Source organism: Tauraco erythrolophus, chromosome 8 (assembly GCF_009769465.1).
Source record: "Tauraco erythrolophus isolate bTauEry1 chromosome 8, bTauEry1.pri, whole genome shotgun sequence".
NCBI classification, from domain to species: domain Eukaryota; kingdom Metazoa; phylum Chordata; class Aves; order Musophagiformes; family Musophagidae; genus Tauraco; species Tauraco erythrolophus.
The window spans coordinates 10072573-10099908 of NC_141472.1; the positions used below are offsets into that span (position 1 = coordinate 10072573).

A 27336-nucleotide genomic window follows, 5' to 3' on the forward strand; every position below is an offset into this window, starting at 1 on the left:
GGTTTGGTTTTTTGTTTGGTTTGGTTTTGGTGGTGTTTTTTTTAACAAAACTCAGTTTCTGAGAAGCTGTGTAATTCCGCATGATTGGTCTTTTCCTTTTATGGCATTAAATTAGGATTTGCTTTGTCATCTCTGTGAAAATGTATAGTCTTATTTTATAGAACATATAAGTATGGAATGGGATAAGGAGGTTCTAGGAGTAAACTTTCTGTATAAGGAAAAAGAAAATGAGTGTAGACTTGACAGTAATACAATTCTCCCTGCATAGTTTTTAAAGAATCTTTTATTTCTTTACCAGAGGTGCACTACAGGAAAAAAGCAGTCAAACTTACCAAATGTCGAAATTCTACTGACAGGCTTCCGTTTGCGGATTCATCCATGTTCATCGCTTTCACGTGCGTTCCACACAGAACAAATCTACGATTGCTACGGAGGACATTACACTTACGTACTCAAATAATACAGCGTTGGATAATTTAAGAAATATGGTATTTTATTTTCTTACCTTACAGTTGAAACATTCCTAAAATAGAAGAGGGGCAGAGGGAGGGAACAGATGGTGAATCAGTAAATGTGTAGGCCATAACTTGTACTGAGAAACATGTCTTGAGATAGTAGATTTTGCCTTGCCAACATTGATTTGTGTGACCAATATAACTGCAATTTTTAAACTAAAGAACTGAAATTTGTACTGCCCAGTTAGACTTCCGCGTCCGATCAGATGCAAGCAGTATATTTTTTTCTAGCTTTTTTCCTGCCGTTGGAATGATGTGTGGGTATTCAAAGCTGCAGTAATTGCCTGCATGCCTGTGTTCTGGGACAATACAAGCCTGTGTAAATAGCTCATGGTGTACTGGGAGAACATGTGCACAGCAGCAAATTGGACAGCACACAGCTTTTGAGAGAAACAGTCCTGGCTTCTCTCCTGCTCCTTCCTCACTGGGTATTTTCCCTCCTTCTTTTAGGCCAACTCTTGTGTCTGGGTGGTCAAGGTGGTTTTTAGGGGCCTGCAAAAGCACAACAGCCAGAAGGGAGGCAGCCGGTACCTGGGGCTGGTGGGCGGTGAGGACTTGGATGACCTTTGCTGATTTTGAAATCGTACCTTGACAGCAGGTCTTCTGCCCCATGTTTTATCATGCCACGGTGCCCTGATCTATCTGTAACCAAGCTTGCACTACAGTGCCAAGTATTGCTCAAAATATAACACACCTTGCTGGGAGAAGGTGCATCAACTCAAACAGAAATACTCCAGGCAGCATTAACGCTGTTTTCCCAAACGTAGTATAGACAGGCTCGGAGATGCTTTTTGCTTAGGAAATTATAATTAACCAAAGAAAGTGGGGATCTTGTTTGTTTGAGACTGCTGTAATAAATAATGGGAACATGAAGGAGAATCAAACACCTTAGAAAGGAGGAGTTAATGCAGCAGTCTTAATTTCAGGCCGGAGTAAAGCTCTGTAAGCTGCCACAGTCACTAATTAAAGCACTAGCTTTGCAAGCACAAGCTTCATGTACTACTTGGAGCAGCTGCATTGAAGGTACTGGGCCTATTAATGCAAGCAGAGATAAGTGGTGTTTCAAAGCTAACTATCCCATAAATGCAATACAGTTTGATTTGAAGTTTTTGTGTGATGATACTATTTCAGACTGATGAATTTCATCTAAGTCCTGAAACAAATCTTAAACAAATCTTCTTCCCTCAATTTGAAAATATCAATTAGACAAATAAAAAAAGGACAAAGAAATCTTCCATGTTAAAAAAACTAAAGCTTTACCTTGATATTTTAAATGTTCTTTTGTGGTTTTGTTTTGGTTTGTTTTTTTTTTTTTCCCCTTTTAGAGCAATTTCTAAATCAGATAGGGTAGCAACTGAAAAACCTGTGTAGTCTCTGTAGGGAGAGGGAGAATATCTTTACTTTAAAGTTTCTTACTTGTCAATAGTTGCTTTCACTCTGATCTGGTAGTTCAGCTCTGGCAATTTAATTAGCAACCTTCAAAACAGAAAATGTAAAAGTGAATATTAACAGAATAAATTTTTCACCAGAAAACATCAGAGACCAGTAGCTCCACACTGAAGTATATGAAATTATTATAATCTGAGAACAGATTAGGCATCTAGGATTATATCATGATTACAGGGTTGTATACTCAAAAAGAGGAGCTGAGCTGTCCAGTGGCAGGTGTTCTACCCTCCCTGCTAGTATATGGAAAAGTTAGTATGTGTCTGAGGGGATGGCTAGAGAGACAACAAAGAGGTAATAATTAGGAGATGGATTTGTATAATCAGTGAGCACACTATCGCTGTATGTGTACTTTCCTTTGTGTACCCTTTCCACATCCCCAGCCCTCCACGCATTCTTTTTGCTGCGAGGTGGAAAGGAGATGTGAGTTCATCTCCAATCTTCACTCTTTCCACAAAGTCAGGCAAAGGAGCAAGTGGGAGAGAAAGAACTTGTCACTGATTCACCAGAGCCCCTTGAAATGCAGAAGTTTCTCTTTCCTACGTGCAAAAGTGGCTCTGAGTTATTCTGATGTTGGCTTGTATGATGTGGATCGTTATTTATTCAGTTTGCAAAGTCATTAAACCAGGAGTTCAATGCATACAGAACCCCTGAAGGTGCTGACTTCGGGCCACAATCTGCCTTTCTTCCTCACGTTGGTTTACTCTTTATTGCCGCTTATTACAAGTGACAGATTCTGTGGCCTTTATATCCCTGTTCCAGAAAATTCTCCCTGGAGTCACAAGGATCTCTAACACAAGTTGGTCTGCTTTGCTTTCTAGATTCTCCTAGGATAAAGTGCAGTATGCAAATGAAGGAGTTTATCTCAGATTTCCTTTCCTTACCTTAATTTAACAGTGAACTGTATTAACGTTTTAAGAACCATTGGCCTCTGGGGATGTGTTGGCATGCAGGGCTGCCTTTCAACCACAAATGAACTGTGTGAAAAGAAGTGAAACAGATAGATTGTTAGGAATATGCATAAACAAAACAGCTGTATGGGTTGGGGGGGGGAAGTGCTGGTATCTCTTAGAGACTTGGTTCTCTACAGATACTGAAGTGGGAGGTACGTATTCTAACTCCCAGTTCCTAAAATGATCCAGTGGTCTAACTTGAGCTGTTAATTGTTGTTGAATTGTTTCCATAAGAAACAGATATTTGGGATACATTAAAAATCAAAACAAAACAAATTCCATAGTCCTAAAATATCAGGCTGATAACAGTCTGGAAGATTGAGACTTTTATTAGAACCAGAGTATGAAAATACACTGAGCTTGCCTCCAATAAAATTAAACAATCATTTCATCTTTTTTTCATTTTTTATAAAAAAAAACCTCAATTGACCATGTTTTGCTTTCAGTCAGGCACTTGTGGTATATCTCTAGTATAGCTAGTACAAAAGGCAAAACGAATGAGGATAATATTTTATATCTTAATAGAAGGGTGAATTGGGATGGGGGGAAAGAAGGTCTTTGTGGGGAAGAGGAAAGACAATGAACAAACTAGCACCTGCCACTTTAAAAAAAAAAAACACCCACAAAAAAAAACCCAAAACAACCACAACTTTTCTCAGCAGTATGTACTTGACTCCTACTGAAATAAGTGGATTTTGTGTGTTCATATTGAGTCAGAACTTGATCACAAATCCTTAACTGCCACACACGAGAAGCTGCCTGGCACCTTCAGCTTCTAGGAGTGTTGACGACAGCTGTACACTTTTTATACTGGAAACTTGGTCTTTAAGTTTTTAAGATCCTCAATATTTTTTTTCCCCCTTTTTTTTTCTTCTTAACCATATGGTTTCATTGTTGCCCATAAATTTGTGTCAGTTCAGGTAAAGTTACGTAGGTTGACAACGGCTTACGCACTTCCGGAAAAGATTGTAGAGCAGAAAGTTGACTTTTTCCAGCAGCTGAGGTCTTTGCACTGGGATAGGGTCCCCATCGTAAGTCAGTCGGGTCAACAGTTCGTCCAGTTTTTCTAGTTGCCTTCGAACTTGAAAGAGGCTCTCTGCCAACAGCGTAAAACTACAGCAAGACAGAAGATTAGTTTGCAATCCTTCACGCAAAGCATTTCTTAGAACATAACGGCTACTGAAGTTCTTGCTCAAGGAAATCGGAATCGGTACCGATTGGTGCTTTCTAGCTTTATCCAAACTCACGTCCATTCATCTTTTGTTTACAGGAGTATATAAATACACCAGGCAAATTACCTACTTCATTTTCAAAGATAAATATTGACGCAACAGGCCTCATCAACAGCAATGCAACGCTGTCTGTGATCATTTGGAAGAAATACATACGCGCTTCTGATGTTTTACATGCAGGGTGCTTGCGCCAATTTCAATTCTTTCCTACAGCTCGGTAGTTTTGCAAAATGTACTTTTTAAAAGGATAATATTTATATAAAGTGAATGAGTTACCAAGACTGAGGATATGTAAAAACAATAAGAAGTATTGAACCCAAACACCTTTGCTAAAGTTTAATAGGGTATGCGCATATAAAATCACATTTTTTTAAAAGCTATTTTTAATATCTTCATTGGAAAAAAAAATACTTCAGTGGGGAAAAAAAAAAACCCACACAAAAAACGGCAGAAAATACTTTTTCCTTCAAACCTAAAAAGGTTCTTGGTTGTTTTCCTTCCTTTTTTATTTCTTACTTTTTACTTCACGTTTTCCAGAAGAGAAGTTTGACGGGAGAGAAATGACCAGGGCATTGACATTCTCTGGCTGCATTATCTTTTCAAATATAATGCTATTTTCTTTGCCATCACCTTCAGAGCTGACACCACAGAGACTACTGCCATTCAATCCCTGTGTAGTTTGAAGTCTGGAGGGGTGATGTACCTAGTGAGTCAAAGCATAAAGTGTCTACCCAGCTCCTGCCTAGACAAAACTCCCACTGTCCTCAGTGACAAACTCAGTCAGCACAGTTCTTACTCAAGCAAAACTCCCGAGAGGGTATGTATCATGTATCCGGAACAACTGTCAAACCAAAAAATGAGCGTCTGCCACAGCTCAGGCTCAGCAGTTCGCTGTAATGTTATTAATTCTGAACAGCAAATGTTGCCCACCAAAACAAATTGTAGTTTTAGTTATTTACTCGCTTACGCTGCTAATGAATTTGCTGCTGTTGCAAAGTAGCAAGGCAACTGATCTAGAGGAACGATCGCTTTGTGTGCAGCAGACTTCCTGTGGTTTTCAGTGGAAACACAAGCTGAAGGCAGGTTTACCAGTTCTGGAGCTGATCAAGCCCACCATGGAGAGGACCCCCAATGCAGGCAATCTGCTGCCGTCTCTTCCAGTCTAGCAGCTCTTCAGTCAGCATGTTGCTCATAAGCATATCGATTTCATGAATCACACGCCCTATTTTACTGAGTACTTCCTGTAAAATAGGACCACGGGGAACAGGCACAAAATACAACAATTACTAAGAAGTGCTGATTACATTTCTTTCGATTATTTTCAAAGTAACTCTATTTAGTCCCTATGGCTTTAGTCTCTGTAATTCAGAGGTGACTGGATTTGTCACCTATTGTGTTTGAAATTAATCCTGAATCTCTATGAACCCTTCTTCAGTAAAACTTCTTTTTTGGGGGGCGAGAAGGAGTATTGTTGCATTCTTTGTGGGTATAACATCTCCAAAAGTTGACATTTACAAATACTGTCAAGGTCAAAAAGTCCTCCTTCTGTTTTGTATCATATCCAGTGCACTGATTTTTTTTTTTCCTCGCTTGCTTTTATCCATAAAAAGCACATGGACTCAAATTGCCTAAATGTCCTGTTTTCTGTGCCAGCCAAGAAGTGGGCAGGGGAATATTTGTCATATTTGCAAGCCTCGGTCGCTGAACAAGGCAAGGTACCATTAGTGGGTTGTTGGTTTTAGGTGTTTTTTTCTTTTGTGTTTTTTTTTTTTCCAATTATTAGATTACATTTATTTGAATACTTTTTGCTTACTTTAAAAGGTACAGATTGCCAACTAAGTTATCTACTTAGCACAGTACATAAGAGACCCCGTGAAGTGACACCCTCATCTCCCTTCTAAGGTGTGCAGAGCCATATCCTCGATTGAGCCGTTACTTAATTGCAGATTTCTTAACTGCTGGTCAAAATCACCCACACCCACCCAAAACATTTTGTGGATTTGCAACTCTGTTCTTCCGAGAGGAGAATTTAAAAAGGCACGCATACGCGTTTGAGTATTTGGTGTGGGAATAAGGGGAGAAAGCAAACGACCCACAAACGACAAACCGTGTCACTAACCTTTCTCTTGTAGTCTAGAGTATTGAGCATCGCCTGCAACGCCAACATTTCCTGTTTAATGAGGGCGCTGTTTTTGTCACTCTGCTCTGCAAGGGGATGAAAAAAATCCGTGTAAACGTGTGTGAGGGTGTGTGTGCGTGTTTATAGGGGGAGGAGGGGAAAAAAACCCTACAAGCAGATTGCAGCATGAACTAGTAAAAAAATTAACTGCAGACATTAGTAGATTATGTAAGAGCATATTTCATTCGAATGGATTAACTTTAGTACAAGTTTAAGATAAGGTTTCGTGACTCCACTCTTTGGATGTGTATGTGGAACAGGAAAAAGTAGAAAACATACGGATGATGCCTAGAAATCTATAAATATCTTATTCATGTGCATGCTCGTGTGTATTGTGTACATCTGGCTTGGATCAATGATTGATCTGCACGGTACTGAAATATGCTCGTGATGCCAGCCGTTAGATTAAAGCTCTGTGGACTTGTGTGAATTACACATCTGGCTGAGAGAATGGAGGTTAGGCATTTGAAACAGAGATGAAGTGTTCATCGCCATGGGGATTTCGGCAGCCAGGAGTACTGATCAGTGGGTGTTTCCCCTTCTCGGTAACTTTTTTCCTTCTCTGGATCATGCATTAGTTTCAAGCTTCCCCAAGCTTGCCCCGGGCTCTTTCATATGCAGCTCTTCTCCCCCCGCCCTCACCTTCCTCCACCTTTGCTCTTCTTGACTCTTTCATGCTACCTTCAAAAAAGAAATCGGTGCCAACTGTGTCTGTGCGAGCTCTGGATTGACATCTTCCCATTGCTTTAGAGTCAATGTTTCAGCAGAGGCAGACAAGTAACTGATAGTCAGCTCAGCTACAGCGTGTTTTATTTTACAGGCAGAGCAGGCTTCAGTCATCTGCGTGGTCAATAACTATGACTGGCCTGATGAATTATTAAACCATGGCAACTTGGTCTCTTCCAATTGCCTGGCCATACCCAGCCTTAAACATATAGGATTGACATGTTTAAGAACTCGGACGTTTCAAGCCCAGTATCTTTGCATGTTCAAAAGGAGAGAACATGAAGATGTCTGAGCAGACACAAGTGGACCTCAGTTTCTTTCCTGAAAGAGATCATGCCAGGACTGTTGCCGTGTGCAGATCTCAACCATCACAGGTTGGTCAAACATGCAGTCAGAGTGCTTACCAGCTCGTTATCACCACTGTGGTCAAAAAAGAACAGAAAGCCAAGTTAGAGGCTAAAAAATCAGTTTTGCACAACTCTACTCTGGGAAATAAGAGGCTCTTCCACATCCTGCCAAGGAAGGGCCACGTCAAAGGTGAAGAAATTGAAAAATAGGTTCTTTAAATTAAGAAAATTACTCTTTTTCTCATGCCATTATGCAGCTTATCTATAGAAAGTAACTATGCCTACTTGATGAGATCCTGTTTACCCTCTTAGCCCCCAAAGAGTCATGATGTTCCAAGACTCTAACTTTATATAAACTAAAAATCCACTTTTTATGTTTACGTATATTATCTAGGTAACACAGAAAAAACCTTGATACTGGGGTCTAGCTGCGGAATCAGCTGTTTCCTAGAGAATCTAAAAATTATTATAAAAACCCTTACCTAAGCTTTGTATTGTTTTATACCTGAAGTCAAATTCCTCTTGCAAGTCTTCCAAGTATTTGACATCTTGGTCAGTCATCTTTCCCGGGGAAAAGAAAGTAAAATTATTTGGATGTTCACAGTGACATAAAAAGGAATTTGTTTCATAATGGAGACATGCATAATGTAGTATTCTCCTTTCCTATCATTTGAAAATCCCTAAGCAGTTCTAGGAACTCTGGTTTACTAACCTGTAAACTTTAAAAAAGACAATTGAATTATAAATGCACATTTATAATTACAGACTTATTTCACTTGTTCAGAAAGCCAACTATTAACCTCTCTCCCACAGTCAAACAGTAGTTGATACAGCTTAACTACTTCTTGTTTATTAGTTAAATGACGTAGTGGAAAGTAGGAAATATCACATTTAGCCTGAGCTAAATTGAAATTATTATGCCAATAATGTAACTCTCTTCTTTGAACTTCGGAGTAGGGCAAATGGATAATTTTGCATTGACTTCCACGGAAATTGGAATGGGGTGTGCAAAGCCAAGAAAGGTGGAGCCAGAGTCAGGAGCAGAGCTTAGAGACTTTATTTAGAGAATTACTTAAAAATTTGGGTGAAGAAACGTAACGTTTTTGCTGCTTTGGCTTTTTGCAAGGGTTTGTTTTCATATGTACTGAAAAAGTATAGAAGGTGTTTTCTAGTAACCAAACAATGATAATTCAAAAAAGACACATCAAAAGAAAGAAAACAAAACTGTAGGAAATCATCTGTTTTCCTTCGCAGGTCTGTTTCTGTGCTGTTTATATGAAGTTTTGATTCTGCTGACAACTCACAATCCTTTTTAGTTCCCTGAGATAGCACGTTAAGTGTCTGCAGAAATACACAAACTCATTTGCTAAATTAGGACACGCAGAATTAGCCGTTTTGGTTTCCTCTTTATTTTGGAGAGTAAGATTTTAAATTATATGTGTAAGGTATGAAATTACATACACAAGGAGCTGGCTGATTTCTGTGTTCAACTTAATTACCTACTAAAAAAACCTTGTATCTAGAAATGGTCTTCCAGGGCTGGCTGTGCTTCCCCACGCAGGCAGAAGGAGCAGCATGGCAGGCTGCTGGGTTACAGGTTTGTCTGCTTTTGCTCTGCAACTCTGACAACTTTATACATAGATAGAGATCTTGTATACTCTTCTAAAGCCAGCTTTATCCTTTTAAGGGTTTCATCTCTCTAACCCTTCTTCCCCACGTAGGGAGATGCTGATGAGAGCACACTACTAGGACTTCTTTCCAGTAGACCAAAAGTGTTGCTCTTGAGCAGCATATGGACAGGTATTTCAAACAGAACTTCTACATCGAGACTGCTGCAAAGCTGAAAGGGGGGCTGGGATAGCACAAGGGCCATTGGTAATCTGAATCCTTTTCCTGCCTTGAACTGAGCAGGCAGCTATTCTCTGACTGAGCTTTCAAGGTCTCTGTGAGGCATAGCTACAGGTTTGGCTCAGCTTGGCTCTGCCCTGCAACGGTGTGGGAAGCTCCTGGAGAATTGTTACCATCTGCTCCCAATGTTGTTCTTCCCTCACATCTCCAAAACATGTAATTATGCCACTTAGCCTTCAGCTTTACCAAGATCTTGGTATGTGACTCAGAGGTCACAAAGGCTAGCTACTGCTGACCCAACTGAAAGAGGTGAAGCAGCAGAAACGTATTTACTGAGCCTCACATCTTTTTATAGACAGTAGGTGTGTTCTTACTGCACTCAGTGGTCTGCCTGCAACTTGCATGGGGATGAGCGTGATAGATTTAAAATAGGTAGCTCTCCCACTGAACCCAGCGCAGCTGTAAAAACCTGAGGATCCAGATGTGTCCTGAGTAGTTGGGCTGGGCTGAGGTCCTTAGAATAACGGAAAATGGTTGGTGCAGATTGTTAGCAAAAGTATTTGTGCTACTTGGGTTAAAGATAGTTCAGGTACGTCTGTATGAAAATCATGGCTGCGTAAACAGCAAACAGGACGAAAAAAAAAATTACCTGAGCGCTGTTTTTGATGGCTGACACTTTGTGTTCTACATTTCGTTGTCGTTCTGAAACCACGGAGTTCTGCAGAGACTTTTCCAGTGGCCCCTGGAACACGTTGAACAGATAATGGGTGCATGAGTAATAATAACGAGCGATAGTAACTGTACTCCAAGTTCTAGCGCAGAGTAAATTCAGAAGCTGGCCTTCAACCAGCTGGGAACTGGTGTAAACAGAAAAATCTGTTTACTTCCACAGATTTGAAAAACATGCTGCTTTAACTTTGAAATCCAAAAGGTGAAAGGATGTGGGTATGTTGCAAACACCAAACATCTAGTAAATTCAAGACACTGAAACACAGATTATTAAATTTCTGATAAAAGACCCAGGTCACAATATAAGAATATGTATTACATCCAGAGGCAATTAAAAAGAACACATTTGACTTAATTCTATCTGGGTTTTAACCACGTAACAATTTCCAAAAAATAGGTTTTATATGTAATTTTAAAGTTTCTTCAAACAACATAAAAACTATCAATGCCTTTGCAACATATCAGATGGAATGTCTTTTGCACTGCAGAATTAATATGAATTAATGCACTGCATAATTTAAAATATACACATCTGTTTTCCAAAGAATAATCTCTTTAAAACCTTTCCCACAGATTAAAGTCTTTGAAGATTACCTGTGACACAGAAGTCACTTATAGCAATGTTTGCAGCAGTAGAGCCACTAATGAAGTACAAACGTGAGTTTGAAGGGCAACATTTGGAAACCCCTAGTGCACACAAATCCCTCCAGTGGAATGAGAGGACAGGATTTGGTCCTAAAAGCATGTGAGCGAATTAACAACATGTAATTCATTACCTGTACAGGCATGCTAGCTGCAGCCAATATTCTTCTTTCTTCTCTTAAACAGTTCGAGATGATTACTGCTATATGCATGGGATTACCGTGATATTTGCCCTGCAAGCACAAGTAAATACAGCTTTTAAAAAATCAGAAGTCAGGGTATCCCTCTGAAAATCACAAACACTGTGTTCGGTGTCTATGAGCTACGGCTTGGTGCGGGTGGAAAAGACTCCCCTGCTGTTCTCGACCTTTGTTACTGCTGGTTCAGCCTTGCAGTGCAGCATCAGTTAGTGCCATTGTCATAAAATATTCTTAACAGTGTTCTGCAGAGATTACAAAGATACAACTCCGAGATGTACATCGTTTGAAGATCAAATTGCTCCACTGCTAACACGGCTGTTTTGAAAGGGCTTTCCTGTCAGCCTATTCTGTGCACGATTTTATCATGTCTTCCATTTTCAGTAGGATGTTGCTGTTAGCCTGTAGCACTTCTGCCAACAAAAAATTGTAAGTGTATCAATACAGTATTGATGCAAGCAGAAAAGCCTCCTCAGCATAAGGCAGAAGACTTAAATTTTCATGTCTATGAACGCTTTTTCTCCTTCGACAAATAACTTGCCTAAGACGAAGGAAGAAGCAACTCTTGTCTCAAGCCAAAGAACCAAAAAATGTCTCTGTTTTTACACCACCATAAATAATGCGTAGAATTGCTGATGCCTGACTGAGGACTGGGCACAATTTGAACAAATATTGGTTTGCGCTGTATTTATCAAATTAGAATGATTGAGGACTCTCAAGCAGCATCTTTCATGGTGATGTACTTGCTCAGTGTTTCTCGATATCCTTCATGCCTTTTATTCAGTACTCACCTATCGTTTGTTCAGATGCCCTTTATTCAGTGCTCGTGCAGTTTTCAGCCATTCATTAGACTTAATCCAGTTCATTTCTTTTCCTATACGGTTTGTGCTTTTGGACTTATTTCTATTTTCCTCTCTTTCTGATTAGTTTTTATTCTCATCATATTTTGCTGCCACTCAGAACTTCATTTATTCTTGCTTTCTCTGAATGTGGCACAATAAGTTTACACATACTTAAACGGTTGCTGTATATTCCTTTGATATCTCATACCAATTGTTGTATTAGAAACAAGGGTGCAAACACATCTGATAGAAATGTGAACACTCTGCTTCTATATTCCAGCTATTGCTATGACAATGAACATAAATTTCTAACACTTTTTACTAGACAGACAAAACTGAATAATTTCCTGGCTGCTTCTGCATGAAATCTAAATAATCTGAAAGGTTTTTTTCATAATATGTTTTGACTTCAGTTGCAAGGTAAAGAAGTATTATATGAAAAATGGTAATTTTAATAATGGAGACTTGGTTTGAGCTTCTCAGTATTAAATACCATGCTGTTGGTTATACTCTGGTTCCAGGTAGAGACTGTGGTGAAAGACATAGGACTCTTAAAACTACGTAACTGATGTACAAAACATTCCCTTCTAGAGAAGCTTTCACTGCTGTGGAATTGTTGGCAATGAAACTTAGCTTTCTGATGTTCCTAGGGTTTCTGAAATCTTCTCAGGACAAATACAGTACATGCCCCACAGTGCAGCCAGTGCACACCCGAAACAGTCCCAGCGCTGTACCTCCTTTGATCTCCTTAAAAGCAGTTCAGGGTGGTGCTTTACTCCAGCAATCATCTGTATCAATTACCCTGAGGAACAGGAGTTATGAACTAGACTGTGATTTTAGGAGTTTCTCTGGAAAAAAAGTAGTGGTGAGTAATACTGCCTCAGGACACACCATGTCTCAGATGAAACACTAAGCACTCCCTCCCTGCCTGCTCCTTCCTGGGCAGTGAGGGGACAATTTAACATTAAGGGGGGACACTGCTGATTTCCATGTCAAACAACAGTGCCAAAGATCTGTTGTTACTCGCCTCTCCCTGCCAGCTTCCGATGCCCTTGGCTATAAGGGTAGTAAGGGCATTCTTGCTGCGGGCTTCCTTCAGCACAACTGAACTTCAGGTCCAGGAATATATCCGTAGTCCCCTTTTATTGACCATATTCCTAAGCTGTAGCATCAGGATGTGACTTTGGGAAGGGAATATGGGAATGTGGGAAATGCCTATGATATTCTAGCAAAAGGTGGAGAAGGGGAGTAGAGCTTCATGAAGTAGTAAGGTAATGATAAGGTCCAACAGCAACAGCCAGAGCAAATTAATTGCTGCAAAGAACTGCTTAGCAAAGGATGAGTTTGTTGTTGAGGACCAGCGCACATGGAGTCAGGAGAGGCCATCTGGGAGAGGGGAGAACAGGCCTGCTTGGTTTCAGCTGCAGTTCCTTGTATCGCTAAGCCTGTCTCATCTATCCACACCTTGATTAGAAGAGAAAAAAGCCCTTTAATAACGCTTGGGATGAAAGCTGTGGTGAGAAATCTGGGACTGGTGTACACTGACAGGTGTACAAATTCCTTAGTTAACATCTGTTAATTTCTGCTTGTTGCTGTTCCTTTTTTGCTGGTCAGACAGGGTCCCACCTTCCACATAGATAGCTAGTACATGAGGACCACACCACGCGTTGGTATCTGCGGGCTATCTGAAGCTGCAAAGCTTGAGGAGTGTTTAGTCCCGGCTTACAGCTACCTGACAGAGTTCCAGCACTCTAAGGGTTGATGCTTGCCTTTTGTCTTTGCCCTGTGGCAAAAACGAGTCAAACAAAAGCTGTTTAACAAAGCCAAGAAGAAATAAAAATCCTCTCTTGGAGCTGGATAATGCATTTATGTACTAGAGGCACTTCGAAAAAATCTTTTGACAGTGGGATGTTTTAAAATCCCCCACAAAAAATGCCAAGTATTGGGGACTTTCCTAGCATTTCTAGATACTGTTCATATGCAAAACTTTTAAAAACTCTTTCTCTCTCTTTGTTTCATTAAGAGAAAACCATCTGAATTAAGAGATGAAGTGGAAATTCACTTCTTTTTTTCCTTTCTTCTCTAACTCAGAAAGCTCTAGTAACAAGCTGCACCCATAATGATTCCCATACTTGTGCCTGCCTGGTGCTTGTTCAACTCCACTTGATTCAGTCTGAGCAGACACCAAGCAGGTCGACAGAGAACCTGCCCTCCCAGAGCAGCAGCCTCTCCGACAAAAGCTGGAATAACAGTGGATCTGCAGCATGAACGCTTGCGATCAAAGGCTGGGAACGGGCCTTGCCTTTCCCATCAGACAGATGCTCTGATGCTGGACAGCTGGCACGGAGCTCAGCCGCCTGAGCGGGCATCCCCTTCCGTCATCTTGAGTCCTCCCTCCTGGAACGGCCGTATCTGTGCTATATCTGCTCTACCAACAGCCTCTTTCGCAGTGATCTAGCAGATGGATTGCAGCTCAACAGTAATACATGGATAAATAATAAATGAGTTGTAACATGAAATATCTCACTAATTGTAACTTATTAAATAGTAAGTACTAAAAGTCACAATAACCAATGTGTTTGACTCCATCAGAATAACAACACTGAAGTCTTTCTCCCCGTGTTTTGTACTTCTCAGAGGTAATTGCGCTTCAGAATGCACCACTCAGTATTCCCTTATTATCCGGCTACTGCCCACTCTTGCATTTTTTCTTTGGTTGAGGGCAGAATTTGCTCAAGATGAACTTGGCTTCTGCATGACAAATTGAAAATAATTTCCTAACATTCAAAGAGTAGGATAAGTTGGAAAATAAAGGAAATGGAACCAGAAAAGGCTTAAGACAGGGGAATCCTAACTTAGCATGGCAGCCAGGAGAGGAGGAAGGATGCGGATTCTGTACTTATGCAAAATTGTATTATTAAGTTTAGATGTTTATAGAGAAAACTTATCATTGTCTTTTGATAAATACCAACAAAGAGAAATTGAAGATTCACTTTTCATCTGAAGTTTCAAATGGAAACGTTAGTCCTGTCTCCTAATGCTACTGTAATTCTGTTGTTCTTCAAAATTTTCTTTCTCCTCTCTTCCCTTTTGATGAGGTCTTCCATATCACGATTTACAACAAACAACAAATGATCTTATTTGGATGAGCTTCTTCTCAGTAACTACCAGCATGATACTAAATTTAAGCAAACGGAGGAAATTAAACTTTCATTCTGAATATGTGAAAATTTTCTCTGAATGCTGATGACATTTCCTTGGGAGAAGACCTTTCTACAACTGCCCAGCGTGCACTGTCTCTACTCCAAAGACATCTGTTGTGATAGTATCTTGATCATGAAGAAAAACAAAGAGGTATTTCTGCAAAACCAATTTATACGTTACAGTATGCACAGTTTACAGCCTCTAGCCAAATTTTGAACCAGCTTGAACTATTTGGGATATGTTAAGATGCATGAAACAGTGGCTGGGGAAATGCAAGGTTTTAAGATCATGGAAAAACTTTAAAATACCTATTATGAGACTCTAAGATGCATGTCCAGAGAGACCTTATTGCAGCCTTTTAAAAAAAACACCAAACAACTGTCAGTTTTAGTATCTGAGATTTCCTGCTTTTCCTGAGATGAATGAATAAATCTAGACCAGAGATTCATTCTCTTATTCTTCTTTTCTTCCCATTTTTAAAATTTTCTAAAATTTAGCTTATTTTCCTTTGGGCAGCTCCATCACAAAGTAGATCACTTCCAACTACAGTAATATTGGCCAGCTTTCTTTTCATGTGTCAAAGGTCATCTAGGTACTGTGCACATCTTTAAACGAATACTATATATGCACTACTTGAGTATCCTTACTCTGTTTTCAGTGATTAAAGTAGAGAATTAGGTATTAATGACTGTTGGTCTCGTAATGTAGAAGGATGTGCTGTGCAACCTTTAGAAAGTTAGTCAGGGGTTCATCTGGTTTTCAAGGTGACCTAAAAAGGACTTGAGTAGGTTTCAGTGCTTTCTGATTCTGAAAAAGCACTTCAGAATTTGGTTGTGTGGGTTTTTTTTCCCTGCTTTTCTCTCTCTTTTTTTTTTTTTTTTTTAACTATCAGAAACATCAGCTGTAGTTTTTCCCGTTTCTGCTCAAACAACCTTGCTTGAGCCTTTTCATTGTATACAAGAAGAGCTTCACTGGAGGCACGGAACAGTTAACTAATATGACTGTTGATGTATTTGTTGACATTGAATGAATATTTAAAGAAGCCGATGGAAGGGAGGTGAGACACGGAGAGATAGGAAACAGGATTACAAAGTCAAGCAAAAATACATTTCCTTCCCTGTTACTCACTTGTGATATGCTTATTTTATTAAGTTTGATACTCAGCATCTTTCTCGATAAGCAGATGTCTCATCTTTCATGTAAAGAGAAAAACGGAGAAAAAACCCTTTGTAATTTTATTTTTGAAAGAAAAAAACCCTTTGGTGTAGTTTTGTATCTCAAGGATATGTGTGGGTGGGATGTCATTGCCGTACACACTTATTTCCCGTTTTCACCTTCGAATATGACAAACAACATTTTGCCTTGATTTGTTTTCTACCTTTGTTTGTGCATCCAGGCAGAAAGTCTAATGAAGGCAGTACTAGAATACAAAGAAAGACTCGGTCCTTGTGGTACCCTGATATAGGTAAAGTGCTTGTGGAGTTTTCTGAAAGCCTCTATTTAAACAGCCAGAGTTCTTACAAAAAAACCTTTCTCTAATAGAAAGATGGCTCCATTTTATCTAGGTCTTTAAGAGGAAGTACCTGTGACACTATCTGTTTAGACTGCTCTTGTTAGATAGACTTTTATTTTTAGATTTCCCCTTCCCCCTCTCAAAATACCTGAGAGAATTTAAAGGCAACCTCATTGTTTTAGACAACTCCTGTGATGTGTGGGAAGTCCTGATACATAAGCCTGTAAGCCGCGGTTCTGCTTTCCTCGCATCATATAAAACACAACTTCCAAAAGATCGTGCAGTTTTTTTAGAGCACGTGCAACCAAATTGCAATAGGCAAAGCTATAAAAGCACAGTGAATAAGCTGTGAAGACAGATCTTTTTTTCCATCCCCCAGTTTGCCCCCAAATTCCACTGCTGAGTCCTTCCCTGCAGACACTAAAACCAGCCAAGGAACGGTGTATAGAACCAGCCGATTTCCGAGGAGGTAAGGTGAGATGCATCTCTAGAAAGTGCAGGTCTGTAGATCTCACCATCAGGCAGCAGGGCTGTGTTGCTACAGGAGATGAATAATGTAGCAATGCTTCTTATTTAAGTGAGATTTATTTCAGAATAAATAAAAGCATAATGTTCTCTATGAAAAAGCATAAAACAGCAGAGGACTGCATTCTTTTTTTTTTTTTTTTTTTAATTCTCCATCTTCTGCCCACGAAAACCTGAGCATTATTAACTAATCTCTCAGACAGATGTTTGACTGCAACTGGGCCCTTAATACTCCAGAATGAACAAACCCACAGGAGGTTGTTTAGTTTGTTTGCTTGGGATTTTACTTCTGTTTGTAAGCTAATGCTTTCATTTCTTCGACAAAACAAAACTGAAATGTTTATGAATTGTTAGTTATGGTCTCCAAATAATAACTAGGAACTCAAAACTGTTTTACCTCCAGTAAGTAACCTTTTTTTGGTCTGGTGTCAAGCATTTTTAAAAATCTTTATTAGCTGAAGCGCAGTCCCCAGCCAGCGATCACTAACAGCAGACAGCTAGCTGCTTTAGCATCCAGACTTCTACGCGGGGTTCCCCATTTGTAAGCCAAATTTTTTTGTAAACAGCTTTAATGGTTGAACTGGAAAACTCACTGAGGGCGAGATGCTAATGTGAAAAACCAATCTGAATTGTGTTACACAGCAGGACACATTGGTTTGAAACACATTTCCTACTATAATTTGTTGCTTTGTTGATCTGGCAGGTTACATGAGTGCTAAATACATGTAAATAACATTTTAAAATGAATCTTCTGTGGTGTATTAGAAACTTTCTCTATTTTGTTCCACTCTCTCCCTGCCCTAAGCTTTAACAGGAAACTGCAACTTAAACATCAATGGCTATGTTTCCATTCTTTGCAACTGTTTCTCAGCACAGCGCTTATTAGAATTGTTTGCTAAGCACCAACTGGAACGTCTTATTTTAGATCCAATGCTGTTTTGTCCATTTTCTGTGATGCACCGAGATAAATAATCTTAGGATCCCTCATGCGTGTGCCTTTCTGGTAGGGTGAATTGCGTAAACAGTCACCTGACCTGCAATAAAAACCTTTATATATTCGCTTTATTTCTATCTGGAGAAGCACAAAGATGTTCAGTTCCCATTACAGGTGGAAACGGGCTGTGCAGTATAGCTGAGAACCTGAAACAGAATCAGGAACATGCTAATGCCTTACTGTTGTAAGCAGCATCACGTGCAGTAAAATGCTATTTGTTTGTACTACTTAGAAACAGGGTGAATTTTATATGGAAAGAAGTGCCATCATGTTGATATATGTCGATGAGGCTGACAGAACATACTTTCAGATGCTATTCCAGATCTTTCCATTAAAAAGTAGAGCTGTGTAGCAGGAAGAAATACAACTAAAGTATTATTTCCCAACTTCATACTGTAAGTGTAGTGCTTCCAAAAGCTGGTTTTGATGTAACTGATGGGTGAGAATCAGCAAATCTAGTGATTCTGCATGAACCTCTCCCTTTGTAAGCACACCCCAAGGTGTTAATGGTGTGCACACAGACCTGCTCATTCGCACAGAGTCCCCAGTGCCCACCTCCCCCATCTTAGGCTCTAGCAGGGCTGGTACGTGGGTAAAGCTCACCAATACCTGAGAATCTGCCATGAGTATTAAATTAATGTCATGAATATACATCATTTATAGCAAGTTGTTCCCCAGAGCACACTATACTCATTAACTCAGGCTTCAATGGTAAATGAGCAGAGCGGCCCTTCTTCCTATTCCTGAAATATGTTATTTCACTTCTATAAAGGAAGAATTATCTATTCAAATTTTCCCCTGAATACTGTAAACAGTGACATGACACAGATGCATGGTTGCCATTAATGAGAAGGGATTGCTTTCAAAAGTTATCTTGAGACTAGAGCACAAACAGGAGCTTTAGTTATGAGTAGGACGATTCAGGGAATTTCTGCTTTTTCCTATCGCAGCGTGCAGCACAGCCAGCAGCTCTGCAGTTCCTGGGAGCTCACCTGAGCCCATGCACGGGCCAGGCTGCATCCCACCGAGCTACATCTTGTCTAGCAGGTACCTGCTGAGTGCTCCAAGTTTCCGGCTCGGAGTTGGGGAGGGAAGAGTATCCCTGAGGTGAACATCACTGTTCCTCAGACCAACAAGCAATCACCTGCCAGTACCGCTCCTAAACGGAGCGGTGGGATGCTGAGGTGTGGGGCCATCTCCGATTCCCAGGCTGCTCTGAGCCTCCCCAAGTGCACTGCAGGCCGGCTGCTCTCCCCTAACCAAAGATTTTGGCATGTGAGTCAGGAACGTGGACAGTGCCTGTCTTACATGAGGACCTCTGTATTTCCCCAGTTGTATTTGTGTACTAAATCTACTCATGTATTGCACAGGAGCTTGCATCAGGGACAAGTACGCTGTCACTTAAAAGCATTCCTTCTGAAAACTAAGATGTAATTGTTCGTGGGCTAAGGTGGTGTAGACTTGTACCTGCAGTTTGGTTCCTAGAAGCCACAGGCAGCTCTTCTGAGCTTAACATCGGCCCTTTACGCGTGTTGTCATGGCAACAGCACAAACCATCTCCTTGTGGCTAATCCGCTTCGCTTTTCTCCATCTAGGTTTTAAGCAAGAGAAAGAACCACAGACATAGTTTCCCCCTTCTTTCCCCGCTCTGCCTCCAAACGTTTTCTCTCCTCACCCCTTTCCAGATCCACTGCTGGGGGGAGCAGGAGTTCTGTGGGAAGACGGACAGAGAATTTAGCCTTAGCAAGTGACTGCGCTGTACTGTCTCTCACCGAAGAGCACAGCAACAAAAGGCTGCTCTGCTATAAAAATGAATCCTATTTACTGACTAGAGAAGTGATAATAACGTAAGAAGTAAACATGAAGGATTTTAACCTAAAACGCTGACCCCGATTTTAATATAATATGTGCATTTATACCAGATTAATGTCAAGAAGCCATGTTTCAGGGAAAGCAAGAAATGGATAGAGAAGCAAATTCCTGAGAGCTAGCGGTAACCTCAGCTGCTTAGCTGAGCCGCTCAGCACTTTTTCACGTGCTTGTAACTTTGTCAAATTGCACATTTCCTCGTCAATGTTTCTTTTTGCCTCAAGATTATTTCGGAAATGTCAGCAGTCTGAGCAGAAATGCCATGTTCCCTAGTTATTTCTCTAATGGTGAGAGAATAGGGATGGTCCCTGTGGCCTTAAAAGCCCGGGTGCCAGGCAGATCCGTCTTCCTGCTAAGACTTCCACTCTCTGCCCTGCACAATGCCTAAGATTGCCCAAAGCTTTGTATTGTGAGTGTGAAGCAGGCAAGTTCTCACTTCTTCCATCGTTATTTTCACAGAGCAACTAAGGTGTTTACATAAAGATGTTGCGGGTGAAGCTCAGAATAGAACATTTTCTCCATTTATAATGTTTAGAACAAACGTGAATCCCAGGGAAATCCTTCAGACAGGGTGTGTTTGACTGTGGTGCTGGTGACTAACTCAATCAGCGCGATTCTCTCTAGATTCAGTAGCGGCACCAGGAATCTTCATCCTGACAAGTCGTTTGCTGTCTAGCAAACAGCTGCACAAGGCATTTGTAAAGTGTGCATTGCCTCCTCTTCTAAGGCTTCTCTTCATTAACGATCTAGTTGTATTTCTAATTAAACATTAGTCCCTTATATTGCCTTTTGTCAAGAACTACAGATTGCTTTTGCATGGCTTTTCTTTGTTTCTCTAATTATAGTTATTATTGCTATTGTCGTAGTATTTAGGAACCTATACCATAGCTCAACACACTGCTCTGCAAGCTTAGTGATAAATGCTGATTTCTGGCATTATCTAGTTTGACAAATATTACTTAATATTGTAACATAATTTGACTCAAAATAATGAACAAACAGTGCACGCAGATCATGTGTCGAGGTTGAACAGCATTGTGTGTGTGTGGTATAGAGGGGAAGGAAGAGGAGTGAACTGTGAAATTTCAAAGAAGTGCTTGCGCTAGAGAGCAAAGCAGAGGTAAAGGTGAGCTCATGGTAACTAACCTCCAGAGAAAATCAAACCAACACAGTTCGCACAGTCACCAGAAATGAAAGGTTGTTGACAAATGCACCTTCCTCTCCTATTTAGGAACCCAGTCTTTCCTCCATCCAAGTTGGTGAAAAGTCTTGCTAGCTTGAGAGAGTACCCTTCCAGTCTCCCTTTCTCTCACTGGTATGTTGGGACAAAAGGGACTGGGGCACTGTACTATGTACATCAGTCACCTTTTTCTGGTGGCGTCTCATGAAACTGTCACGAACCAGCTCAAATTGCAAGAGTTAGGTATCTGCAAGCTCATCCAGCTGCAGGCGGGGAGCCAAATGCCCAGTTTGAAACTTCTCACATATTTAGCCATAAAACACAATCAGTGATGTGTTAAAAACATTAGACCCATAATTACACAATTTGCATACTCAAATTTAAGGACCTTACAGCAGCTACTGTCCATACTATGTGTCATGTACAGTTCATAGTCCATTAATAATACTTGACAGTTAATAACAAGGATAGGACGTCAGCTAATTACAACTACTATCGTGTTTTTTTCCTGATGTACTTAACTAACCAATAAGGAAATAATTTTAACAGCTGAAGCTCAGGAGACTGCCTGTACAGCTCTATAGAACATGCAGTTCGTACCTTGGCCAAAAATGCACTTATCACCTACATTCCAAAAACTGCAAGTTGTAACATAGTATTTTACACAAAAATAAAATATACCTGTGTTACAGATTTCTTAAGACATGGTTTAAGTTATTTGCCTTATCCAAAATAATAACAACAACCACCTATTGCAAGAGCCTTGTCCTACTCCAGCCCATAGAAATTATTTTGGAAATCAGAATAGATTCTGGGTGATAGTGCTAAAGGTCATAAGAAATCAGGAAAAGCTCTAATAGTGAAAGTGCTGTTCAGTATCTGGGGGTTCATGTGTGCGTTTTGAAACTGAATGAGTAGCTTTTTATCTAAATGCAGGTTATTTGCTGTCTTGACATAATGGAGAAAGGCCAAAATTATTAGTGATGGAGAGGGCTGCAGGGGTTTTTTTGCTTAGCTGGAAACATTTTACTGCAAAGCTCAAGACTGTGATCCATTTTTAACAAGTAGTGTAATTCCAGCACCACACATGTCCTCTCAAGACGTTTGTAATGCTTCAGACTGCAAACCTACAGACCTTTGCAACCCAAGGGAGCAGAGAGACCTTGCTGCTTGAGAAAGCTTCCTAAGGCAGGGCCTCATAGTGCCACGGGGCGGCAGAGAAAACAAGGTGCTGCATGTCGCAACTTGTGCGGCGTTTCTTTCCAGAGCCAGCGATCAAGTGAAATGATGGGTTAGGCTACCCCACATGGACCTTTACTGTTGCTTTACCCAGAGGAGGAGGCCACCAGCTCTGGTGCTGGCTCTGCTGCTGCTGTAACTAGTATATGGTGACTGTCACCTCGCTGTACAGTTGTGATGGGGACACCTGAGCATTTTGGCTTTTTCTGGAATCCTGACTCGGATCCTTGCCACTTAAGAAACCACTTAATCAGGAATCACTTAAAACTCCCCTTCTCTTGCTTTTCTGGAAGCCTCCTTTGCTTTGTGCTCTTCAGGAAGTGCATCCTAATATAATTTCCAGCCAGGACTTAAAGGAAGCAGTTTTCATTCTGGCCGTTTTCACACTGGCTGTTTTGTAAACTCATGTGTGTGTGCCCAAGGCCCTGGTACTTGTAAACTCATGTGTGTGTACTTGCCCTGGTACGCCAAATTTCACAGAGTATGCAGAGCTCCCACTTCAAATTTGGTCATAATTTTAGAATACAATAAATGGTGCGCAGAGAAGAAGGAACAATGAGAGACTTTAATGTTGTAGAGCCTGTACATAAATATTGACGAGTCCTTCTGCATGAGCACGTTGTGATGGTACGATCATAAACGCACAGTCGTTTAAGCCAGGAATACACCAGTGCAACTGCTTATTTCAGTGCCCTGAAATGCTCTTTCCACATTATGCTACTGTGGGAGAATACCTTCACCAAGGTGACACAGCTCTGTCTCAGCCCTGCTGTAGTGAATCATGTCAAGACCGTGGCCGAAATAACAGGATTAACCTTTCTACAGTGAACTCCAACAGCAGTTAAGTAAATTTGCTGTTTGAGCAGTACTGAATTTGTGGATAGTGCTGCTACACAAGCGAGAAAAGAAATAAAAAGGACTTTGGTTTCAAGTTACGTAAGGCTGCTTGCGTAACACCGGAAGAAAAAGTGGTAGCGATGGAAATATTGTCACGTTTTTAAGAGGCTGCCATTAGGGATAAAGAATAGAAAGACACGCAGCCACAAAATAATTGGCAAATTAATGTGAAGATTTTCCAGACTAGTGTGTGTGCATGTATATATACACACAAAAAAAAAAAATAAAGAAAATGTTTTGCAAGCAATATAACTGTTATTTAAGTACTTATGGAAAACACCATCAAAGAAGAGGAAAAACCCCAGACTTTCATTAAACTCAGATGCCTGTCTGCTTTATGCAGAAGATAGACAGATGTCAGGAAGTAGGTGACTAATGAAGTGGAACTCTGAGAATCCTTGCCTTAGATAAACAATTATTAGAGAAACGTTCAGCCAATCAAAATAAATTTAATTTTGCAGAAGCCTAATGGAAAATCCTTTAAGCCATTCATAACAAATAATCCCAGCTAAGCATAAAATAGCAAACATGGTAAAGACTTTTACTGGGGTTCCTTTTGCAGGGTGCTGCTTTAAACTCAAAACATGCATCTTTATTCCTGAGATAACTGCAGCTAATCACAGCTAGATATCTGTTAAGTGTCTGAAAGGTGGTAATTACATTTGTATTAAACATGAACATCTATAAGCACTATACAGTCTTATTTTTAAGATCATAGTGAGACACAGATACACACAGAGCTAAGAAGCATTAAAATGTGAATTATTGTTCCACAATGTAACAGACAGTGGAAGTATCACTTTGAATTATTTTGTGGAAGGCTCGGTCTTCCCACAGCTGCTTGGAATCTATAGCGATCAGGACAGCTCTGAGCTGCGCACAGGAACAAACTGCGTTCAACAGAGGTTGGGCACTACCTTTAGAAACCAGTAAGAGGATGCAATTGGTCATCTGAAGTAATGACCTACCTGCAGCAGCTTCCTGATTCTTTTTAGGTTGTGTATCAAGAGAAGATTCTTCTCTTGTGAAACCCGGTCCAGCTGTTCATCTACTTGTATTAGCAAATTCTGTAAAAGGATCGTTGCCATTGCTTCATTGTTGGACGCAGCCTCCCTAAAGAATCGACGAATGAGAACCACATGTGTTTAAAATGTCATAAGAGAGGTCAATCTATCTGTACAGAAAATTATAATCCATTCAGAAATTTAGGCAGCAAAAAAAGGCTCTAAATATATGGTGACTGGCAAATAGTTTCAGGTTTGTGAATAAATGATTTTATGATCTTTTTATTTATATTCATGCAGATGTGCAGCTATAAAGACGGGATGAGGATGTTCTTAGCACAAGCTATGAGGTCAGCCAGAAGGGAGACAACCAGAGTTTTCTAGTCTCTGGTCCAATGAATATTTAAATATTTTTAGCCCACTTCCCAGAAGGAATGAGGCTCATGCGCACTGTCCCTCTCACTCTGGCAGTCATACAGGTATAATTTCTGAATTTGCTGCCTGGTTTCAAAGTTGACAGCGGACTCGAAGCCCAAAAGATGGTATGTTCTCACAATTTCACAGAAAACTGGCAGGTTGGTAGAAGAAAGGAATCCAAATTAGTGCCTCCACTGAGGAAAAAGGCAGTAATAACTTGCTCCAGGAGGCAACAGCCAGATGGCCAGTCAGCAGATATATATCTTCACACCAGGCACCAGATGAGCCTTCGCCTGGCCAAACTATTTGGGGATACAGGAAGACTCTGAAGCTGCTGGTGAAGGGTATGTAGGGGACAAAGGACACAGAGAGACACAAAAACAGGCTTTACTGGTTCTGCTGTTTATGAAACAGCTTAGTACATGAAGGGCAATAACATTCGTGAGCAAAATAGAGGGAGATACACTTTGGACTGCATGGCATCCTTGTCCTTGGGATATTCTCTGTCCTGGCCCCCCAAATGGCAGATGCCTGTTTGAGATATGCCTGCTAAATCTGGTGAAAAGGAGATTTTAATGCTTCCCATGTTCCTATAGCCCCATAAACACTAAGCTATAAACTGTAAGGAAAGATTAAATTACTTAGCAGATTTTTTTTTCAATAGTCCTCTAATAGTCTTGCAGATTTACCTTGAAAAATTGAGATGTCTCTTTCTAGTACGACTAATATAAACTTTATTTTTGGCATTTAGTTCTGAATTTTCTCAAGATAGCTATCCAGTGAATTCGATCCAAATTTGTGCAGAAATTCACCTTCTAGAGAACAGTTCATGCAGATTGCTGGCTTGTTCCCCAAAATTATATATCCAGCTTTAAGAACGGTTTTGGGCAAGTGAATAATTTTATGCTGCGAGAGGTAAACGTATAACATTTCCACTGAAAACTAACTCGCATTATTTTTGTCTATGAAAAACCTGTAATACTGTTAATTTACTAGATCATTTTTATTGGATTTTGTTTAGGAATAAGTTCAAATCAAACCTCACCTCCAGACATTCCTTAAATTTAAACTTTGACAGTTCAACGGGCTAAATCCATAACTAGTGGAACACTATTCTTGGAGCGCAGATGCCTGCACAGTTCACAACTGAGCACCCTAAAATCTGCCAGAGAACGAAAGAATTGTTCATGACTGAAATTGCACGAGAGGGAATAAATTTAATCCTACCAGTCTTGGCTTTCTATCCATTGTGCTAGTAGATGCCGGACTTCCATGGGGAAGTTATCGTCATAGAACTGGTCTACCTGCTCCAGAAACTTTATTTCCAGTTGTTGAACTTGACTCCATTGGGACATACTGCAATAGAAAAGATTAAACAGCCATTGATTAAAAAAGATTAAATTGCTGCTGAAAGGCGAATATGAATTAATAATCCAAAGTGCATAAATCACTTATTTTCATTATGGTTCTTATTACGCACTGAATGTTCCTGTTTAACCTGCCTTTCAATACAGACAGTACTTGGCTAAAGATTGTCAGTTAAAGGGGGAGAGGGAGAAAAGTGAGGAAGACCTTTAAAAGGATTTCTAGCTCTTACACTTGAATGGGCACCTCTGCCAATTTCCTTCCTTAATGCAAATGTTTTGGGATACTGTATGATGCTTATAAAGCAGAGAGATTTACACAGCATCTCTTTCAAGAGAAGCAGCTTAGGATTGTACTCTTCAAATCTAGGTAAAACTATTCTTATGAAAAAGTAGTAGAAAGCAACAAATTTGCTCTCTTCTCAGTGAATTCATGTCACTCACGTTTTTCCTAAAGCCATAATGATTGTATGTTACCATGTCGTTCCTAGAGCCCCACATCTTCTGTTTAGAGAGTAGTGTTTGGTTTACAACCTAGATTGTTAATCTAATACATCATTTCCATTTTTAATTGCCACAGAAGTCTGAGATTTGATGTTACAGAAAGAAAAAAAAAAAGGGGGAAGCGTAAAGTCATACGAAAACTGTAAGACGAGCAAGAGTAGCATCACGCAACGACAGGCTCTGAAATCCTTACTGAAATAACTATCCTGAGTACGTTTTGGCTGTTTACTGTGATACTGGAGTTAGAAGCTTGGTTGTTCCAGATTTTAGGTGGGCTGAATTGATATCTGCTCCTCTCTGTGAACTAAAGAGGTTGTTTTGGGTAGACACCTCAGCCTGAGTGACTCTCCATTTGAGAGAACAATACCTTTCCAATACTTGTGCTCTGGGGTTGCACCAGGTCATCACTAACCCCACTGGTGAATATGCCGTTTTCATTGTGATTTTTTTTTAGGGCAGGAAAGACTAAAGATAAAACATTGCCTCAGGGCAGGCTACGCCAGGCTGTAATTCTAGATAGAATCATAGAATGGTTTGGGTTGGAAGAGACCTTAAAGACCCTCTAGTTCCAGCCCCCCTGCCATGGGCAGGGACACACCTTCCAGTAGATCAGGTTGCTCAAAGCCTCATCCAACCAGGCCTTGAACATCTCCAGGGATGAGGCATCCACAACTCCTCTGGGCAACCTGTTCCAGTGCCTTGCCACCCTCAATGTAAAAAATGTCTTCCTTATATCTATTCTAAATCTGCCCTCTTTCAGTTTAAAGCTGTTGCCCCTTGTCCTATCACTACACGCCCTTGTCAAAAGTCCCCTCAAGATGTGGCATGGGGATAAAAAGTCCAGCAGTAGGGTTGCCAACAGGCCATGGTGGATGAGCCGAGACAAGGGATGCCCTAGGGCCTGTGCCCTGGGATCTCGGTCCTTGCATGGGCTCTGCCTGCACCCCGATCCTATACTGGAGGTTGTCTT

At 40.4% G+C, this 27336-nt stretch overlaps 1 protein-coding gene across 1 annotated transcript in view; it reads right to left on the reverse strand.

Annotated features, from left to right (window-relative positions):
- The window catches only part of STAT4 (signal transducer and activator of transcription 4), a 38902-nt gene extending 13049 nt beyond the window's left edge, over window positions 1-25853 (reverse strand). The window contains exons 1-12 of the mRNA XM_009989202.2: window positions 25726-25853; window positions 24046-24190; window positions 10752-10850; window positions 9896-9988; window positions 7881-7959; window positions 6266-6351; window positions 5236-5387; window positions 3869-4027; window positions 2846-2938; window positions 1932-1991; window positions 506-523; window positions 333-426 (exon numbers count right to left, since the gene is read on the reverse strand). Coding sequence (XP_009987504.1) covers window positions 333-426; window positions 506-523; window positions 1932-1991; window positions 2846-2938; window positions 3869-4027; window positions 5236-5387; window positions 6266-6351; window positions 7881-7959; window positions 9896-9988; window positions 10752-10850; window positions 24046-24190; window positions 25726-25853 — 1206 coding nt within the window. The remainder of the gene's footprint in view (window positions 1-332; window positions 427-505; window positions 524-1931; window positions 1992-2845; window positions 2939-3868; window positions 4028-5235; window positions 5388-6265; window positions 6352-7880; window positions 7960-9895; window positions 9989-10751; window positions 10851-24045; window positions 24191-25725) is intronic.
- Between the last annotated feature and the right edge of the window lie 1483 nt (window positions 25854-27336).